Source organism: Penaeus chinensis, chromosome 33, assembly GCF_019202785.1.
Source record: "Penaeus chinensis breed Huanghai No. 1 chromosome 33, ASM1920278v2, whole genome shotgun sequence".
Taxonomy (NCBI): domain Eukaryota; kingdom Metazoa; phylum Arthropoda; class Malacostraca; order Decapoda; family Penaeidae; genus Penaeus; species Penaeus chinensis.
The window spans coordinates 12519215-12526714 of record NC_061851.1 but is presented as its reverse complement, the minus strand read 5'-3'; the positions used below and the strand labels follow the sequence as shown (position 1 = coordinate 12526714).

The 7500-nt window shown below is 42.3% G+C and overlaps 1 protein-coding gene across 2 annotated transcripts in view; it reads left to right on the top strand.

Annotated features, from left to right (window-relative positions):
* LOC125043001 (adenylyl cyclase 78C-like) overlaps positions 1-7500 on the top strand; it is a 21663-nt gene that overhangs the window by 10903 nt on the left and 3260 nt on the right. For both annotated transcript variants that reach the window (XM_047638924.1, XM_047638922.1), the window contains 6 exons: positions 477-1384; positions 1803-2076; positions 2420-2546; positions 2962-3068; positions 6517-6631; positions 6950-7095. In XM_047638924.1, coding sequence (XP_047494880.1) covers positions 477-1384; positions 1803-2076; positions 2420-2546; positions 2962-3068; positions 6517-6631; positions 6950-7095 — 1677 coding nt within the window. The remainder of the gene's footprint in view (positions 1-476; positions 1385-1802; positions 2077-2419; positions 2547-2961; positions 3069-6516; positions 6632-6949; positions 7096-7500) is intronic.

Genomic DNA, 7500 nt, shown 5'->3' with positions numbered 1-7500 from the left:
GAGTGCAAAAAGTATGTGAAGGATAAGCCTATGATACAGTCAGTGTAAAACAACGGTTCTCACTCCTTTTTTGTCGAGACCACAATTACGTTCATTCTCTACGCCCGCGATCTCATAGTCAAGTTTTGTTAATGAAGGATGAATTTTCAAGTGTAACTTTACCATATCCCTCGGAAAATCATTTTATTTTCATTCCATTTCTTAAACAGATGTATTTTTTCATGAGCAAAATTGTTTTATTTCCTAAATAAATAACGTTTGATGTTCACAGAGTAGCTAAAGTTTGACGAGGGCCGACCGGACGAAAGGGGATCGGCGATCCCATTAGCGGTCGCAACCCTACGTGGATATAAAATGAGTTAACTTACATAGAACGAGTCGTGTATAATTTCATCTGTTGTCGCTCATAAAACTCCTTAAGGCTTGGTTTTCACCAGTGACTTTTTCTAACGATTTTCGTTTTGCTTTCTTTTCAGATTCTAGTGTGTAACGACTTGAACTGCTGTACTACCTGTCAACCAGACAATCAGACTTATGGCATTCCGTTGAGCTTTATGCACGTAGGAAATCCGACGAATATCGAAATCTCGCCTTCCACGGGCCAGAGTGACACTGTGGTGAAAGACGGCGCCGACAAGCCTCCACTGTCGCTACTGCTCTCCCACGCCCCGAGACACGTCGTCCAGGAATCGAGTTACACTGAAGACGTTGGGAATTACTATCACGCGGTTAACAATATGGGTCATGACCTCATCCTGCAGCCTCAGGAAGGCGTCGTCGTTCCAAGGGGGAGGTCAGGGAGGGAGAGTCTGAGGGAGAGGCGCTCGGTGAACCACGGAGCAGGGCAGGTCGAGAACTGGGCGTACCAACCTCACGCAGACAGCGGTGATGTGTTTCCTTCCATAAGTGTGGCGTCCGGGACTAGAACTAGTAGTGACGAGAGCTTCGTCGTGCTCGAGAGGTATCGCAGCTTGTCCTCGCTAAAGAGCACGACGAAACAAGCGTCCGGCGTACAAAGCGACGGCCGGAAGCGAATCCGTCGGCGGGGAAACAAGCTGCTGGTCGGCGGCGGCGATCACGACAACAACAGCTTATCCGGCGCCTCAGCTGCTGGCCTCCAGACGGACATGCCGAAGACGTTGAGGAAAAACCCTTACCCGGACGTAAAGGAAACGCCATTCACTGCCCAGCCGGACGAGTTGAAGGAATGCTGTCGTAATATGTACCCGCAATACTTCGTCTACACGTGGGTGCTGTGCATGGTGGCGTTGGCTTCGTTCCTCAAGCTCAACTACCTGGTTAAGACGATCGTGCTGGTCTTCATGGTCACTTGCTATGGCTTTCTCATACTGAAATTCCGGAACCTCTTCTGTATGCAGGATGGGTAAGGGTTTCCAACGTGGTTTATTTGGATTAGAATATGTGACTTTGGCGAATTATTTAAAATCGTGATTCTCTTCCTGAATTTAATCATATATGTTAAGAATTTAAACACAAGCCAATGCTAAAACAAAAACGACATAGCAATAGCAATATTGTTAAGTATCACCATTATCTCATTTATAGATGACAAATGTTTAACAACCACAGACACCACAATCACCCCATCATTGTCCACATCATGTGCATCACGACAACCTTATGAGTCGTCAGATCAACTAGAATTCTCTACCACATTACAGTATCACAAAGTCGTTTTAGCACACCATTAAACCCCGCTGCAACACTATCCACCATCGCAGTCACCGCAGCCCTCACTCCTTCTCTTAACCCCCCTCCCCCCCTCCCCCTCACCCTGACAGCGAGACCGACCCGAGCCACAATGTCGTGACGCCCTCGAGTGTGATCAGCCTCCCGGCGAGGATGGGCGTGCTCCTGGTGCTTTTCTTCTTCATGGTGACGTACCACGGGCGTCTGGTGGAGATCACGTCCCGCCTCGACTTCGTGTGGAAGCAGCAGGCGGTGAGGGAGCTCGCGGACATGGGAGAGTGCCGGCAGTACAACAACCAGCTTCTCAAGAATATCCTTCCCGATCATGTGGCTGCGTACTTCTTGTCTGAGGATAGGAAGGGAGAGGTAAGGAAGAATGGGTGTGGGACGAAGAAGGAGAGGCGTGGAAGGAGGAAGATTAGGGAGAGAGATAATGTGAGGTGAAGGAAGAGGAATAGGAGCAGTACCAAGGATAAGAGCAGGGACAAAAAAAGGAAAAAAAGGTGAAAAGAAAAAGGGGAGACAGTAGTTAAAAGAAATTGAAGAGGAGTAGGAGGATCAGAATAGAAAGAGCTAGACTCAGTATTATCAAGAGAATTATAACAAAGCAGCAACTCCATTAAAACAAAACAAAAAAAAATCCCAATCAACAATAATTAAAAGAACTAACTGAAACGTCCTTATTAAAACTCCCCAACCTCTTCAACAGGAGCTGTTTTCCAAAGCCTACGACAATGTGGGAGTTCTCTTCGCCTCGATACCAAATTTCACACAATTCTACTCCGAGGACGTCAACCGAGGAATGGAGTGCATCAGATTGCTCAACGAAATCATCGGTGAGTGACGGAGTACCTGTTGGTAATGACTTTGTAAGTGTTGATAGTTTACATGATTGTATATTAATGATTATAGGTCTCAGGAAGGATTATAGTGGGTTTGATGAGTATGGTTGTAAATGATAGTTATGATGGTAAAGGGCAGTTATTGCAGCGATCGTGTTTTGTATTTAGCGATGTATATTTTTATGCAATATAATAAAAGACACCAACAAAAATGAACAATATTTTAAGGCAATCATGACAGTAAACCTTAAATTAACATTACTCTTCCCAACAAATTCACCCCCCCCCCCCCAAAAAAAAAAAAAAAAAAAAAAAACATTAACATAATTTACTAGAAGGAAAAAAATAACATGACAAGGTTAAAAATAAGAACAACAAAATAACGACATTTTTATTTTTTTCTTTCCAGCGGACTTCGATGAGCTGCTGGACGAAGACAGGTTTTCATGCATCGAGAAGATCAAGACAATAGGAAGCACGTACATGGCTACCTCTGGCCTCAACCCCACGGCTAAGGTTAGTGATGCTGATAGTGATGATGACAGTGGTGGTTGCGATGGTGATCGTGATGACGTTAGTGATGAGTGCAGTTAGTGCGATTTGTGATAGTGATGGTTGTGGTTGTGATACCGATGGTGTAAGGTTGATGATATCTTCATATCAAATGTATGATTATCATATTGTTAATGAGAGTGATACTGATGAATATTAACGTTCCATAGTAAGACCAAAGCAAGAGCATTGAGTTGAGAATGTTGAGGGCAGTGATGGTTGCAGCAGGAATATTCATGATGCAGGGTTTGTGATTTTGGCTGGTGTACCCCTCGCCCCTCACACACACACACACACACACACACACACACACACACACACACACACACACACACACACACACACACACACACACACACACACACATACATACATATATACACACGCACTTTTGCTATATATATATATATATATATATATATATATATATATATATTTATATATATATAAACACACTTTTGCCATATATGTATATATATATACGCACTTTTGCTGTATATATATATATATATATATATATATATATATATATTTATATATATATATATATATATATATATATATATATATATGAGTGTGAGTGTGTGTGTGTGTGTGTGTGTGTGTGTGTGTGTGTGTGTGTGTGTGTGTGTGTGTGTATGTGTGTGTGTGTGTGTGTGTGTGTGTGTGTGTGTGTGCGTGTGTGTGTAAATATAAACGCTCTTTATATATATATATGTATATTTATAAACGCATTTTTGGATAACTGATCATTCGACCGATATCCCAGCTGGAGTCTCAGATGAGTAGGACAAAGAAGAAGAATTGACAAAGGGCATAAAAGTCCCTGCATGGACCATCAGCCAACTGCCAGAAAAGATTGGAAACCCCCTTTATATAACCCAAGGATAGTCATTCAAGTATTCCAAAGGTCCTTGGAAAGTCAAATGCAACTATTAAATGGGTACCTTGTTGCTGTAGATATTAGCGCCCCTGGAGAGAGCTGGGGAAGAAGAAGGAACTGCGCAAGAGCCAATGCCCAGTAGAATACCTTATAAGATAGTGGCATGGGGCATGTCCGCGCTACGCCGAATAGAGATGTTTGATTGCCCTAAAGAGACTGAAACCAAAGACTCTGTGAATAAATGAACGAAGATGAACGGGATTAGGCAGAAGAGAGTATTTCATCATTCATGAAGTGATAAACACGAATGTGACGTGGAAATCCTGTGAACCAATGCATTTGGTTTTGGCAATTGTTAGACAGAATAATAACGATAAAAGTAGGAATATAACTATTCAGTACAGAAGATCCATTAGACAACACAATATACCAGTGCAAATAAGAAAAGATTAATATAGATCGAGGGAGACGGACGCGGAGAACTGAAAATCATGGTCCAGATATCATTTCAGACAGGGGCAATGGGGACCCAGATGTAATTAAAAGAATCAGATGAAATATATAAGAATTGGGTAAGAAAAACAATCAGAAATTCTATTGTACGAAACAGATTTTGAAACGGGCCGCACAATTACTCATAAGCTAAAGAAATTATAAAAACAAAATGACCCATATTTACAAGTAGATTGACTCTGAGTAAAACAACGTTATAAAAGAAAGATAAAGCAATGCAAAGAGGAGATGATTTTGATACTTTGTATTTTCCAAGATTTTCCAAGAAGTTTTCGCTAAGGAAAAAAAAGTGGATGATAAATGAGATCTTGCAATGGATGTATGAAAGGAGAAGGAAGGCATAACGTAAGCTTGGAACCATACGGAGATTCAAGCAGCCAGAGTAAAGTCAGAAGCAGGAAAGGATAAGGAGATAGAGTTGAAGAGGCAGTGCAAAGGCAATTACGTTTTCGAGAAGAGGAAGAAGAGGAACTTGAGAAAATGCAGGAGAAAGCGAAAAGTCTAACGTGAGGGGGAGACAGTCGAGGCTTACGGAACTGTAAGCAGAAATACACAACTGCCCTCTCCTACCTTTGCTCCGTTGATTATAACAGCAGTTCCTTGGGTGAGGTAAGCCGTGCCAGGGAGCTCCCACTGCAGATCCAAGGGAGAAGCCTCAATTTCTTTTTTTTTCTTTTTAAGCCATTTGGGATGGCTATGACGACATACAACACAAAGACCTAAATTAAGCGCTAACGTGAATTATCACTGAATTGTTTGGATAGCCTGGTTTTGAGTACAAACATGGTAGGTCCCTAAACAATCTCAATGGGCCCCTGTGCAATGCAACATTCTTAATTCTTCGCCGTTGGTAGGGCTGAATGCTTAATTGCGTGACAAGATTTAGAGATGGATGCACGGTAACCTTTTTAACAAGTTAAATACATGAGTAAGGTGAAATACTACTTTTAAAACTATTAATAAAGTGAAGCACTCCTTAAAAAAATATTGGTAAGGTGAAACACTCCTTAAAAAAATATTGGTAAGGCGAAACATTTCTGAAAAACTACAATTTTGACCAATTCCTTTCAACACTGACATCCAATTTGCTATTGCTGCGTCATATAACTCAAATATTGCTAGAAGATGGTTAGAAAAGCAACAATATCCATACAAAATAGCCCCGTCATCAAGTTAGTCATAGTCACTCGTTTCAGCACATGGGTAAAATATTCCTATACAATAATAACTACCCAGAGTGCAAGTGGCGATGCCTTTGCGGTTCAATTGCCCTGTCGAAGCCCTGAGATCAATAGGCAATATCCGTTTTCGAGAGTGAGGATACAGTTTCGGATTGGGAGAGATAACCCTTAATGAAAAGAGAATAAAAGACGTGAATAGGAACTGTATAGAAGATGAAATAGTTAATGGTGGAGGTGAGAATGACAGTGGTAGAGATGATGATAATGATGATTATGATGGAGTTATTAATAGTAATTATGATAATGATAACGATAAAGGTAATGGTTATGAGGATTGTAGTAGTAGTAAGAGTAACGATAGTGACTGCAGGAGCAGCAGTAGTAGTAGCAATGGTGATGATGATGATGATGATGAAGAGTAACAACTGTAACAATCAGAATGATGATGATAATAATGATAATGATAAATGATCATAGTGATGGAATTGATAATGATAATGGTAATAATAATGACAGCAATAATGATGATGATGATGATGATTATAATAATAATAATATAAAAATGATAATAATAATAATGATAATGATGATAATAATAATAATATTGATAATGATGATGATAATAATCATAATAATCATAATAATAATAATAATAATAATAATAATAGTAATAGTAATAATGATAATAGTAATAATGAAAATTTTAATAACAACAACAAGACAAAGACGAGTTTTTTTCTGACTCTAGAAAGCAGGAGAGAGAGAGAGAACTTGAGAGAACTTGACCTCCAGAATAAGCTTTCCCATCTAGAGAAAAGTTTCTCCCTTTTCTCAGGACGCCGAGGACTGCCACGCCCACCTCTGCGCCCTCGTCGACTTCGCCCTGGAGATGAAAGCCCGCCTGGAGGACGTCAACAAACACTCCTTCAATAACTTCAAGCTGAGAGTAGGTCCGTATCGCATGAAGGAAGATGTTTTGCTTTCGGGAATGTGCTTGGAATCTACTTGGAATTGGAATTTTAGTCTTGTGCGTTTTGCGAATCGTTTCAAATAGGAATGAAGATGTTTATAATAAAAAGGGTACTTTGATATTTTCTCTTTTCACCCATTTTTTCTTTAGGTATCTTGCTTCCTCTTCTCTGAGATCTTACCGTCCTCCCCTATTTCACTTTCGTAAAAAAAAAGTTGAAACCGAGAACACGAAGGTAAATCAGTGTATTATCATAATACAAGTCTCATAACCGCCCCTCTCCCCCTCCCTCCTTCAGGTATTAGCCACGGCCCTCTCGTCGGGGGCGTGATCGGGGCCAAGAAGCCGGTTTTCGACGTCTGGGGCAACACCGTCAATGAGGCTTCGAGGATGGACTCCACGGGCGCCAACGACACCATCCAGATCCCGAAGGAGACGGCGCAGGTAGGGCGGTTTTTTCCGTTTGTGTTGCCGGGGTGGGGGGTTGTTGGGGTTGTTGATGTGATCCCTCTCTCTTTAGTTCTCTCTCTCTCTCTCTCTCTCTCTCTCTCTCTCTCTCTCTCTCTCTCTCTCTCTCTCTCTTTCTCCCTCTCTTTCTCTTTTTCTCCCTCCCTCCCTCTCACCCTCCCTCCCTCCCTCCCTCCCTCCCTCCCTCCCCCCTCCCCCCCTCCCCCCCTCCCTCCCTCCCTCCCTCCCTCCCTCCCTCCCGCCCTCCCTCTCTCCCGCCCGCCCTCCCGCCCTCCCTCCCTCCCTCCCGTCCTTCCCCTCCCTGTCACTCTACCCATCGTGCCTCTCGCCCCCATCTCCGCCTCCGCCTCGGCCGCCCACATGACGCCTCCTCCCACCCCG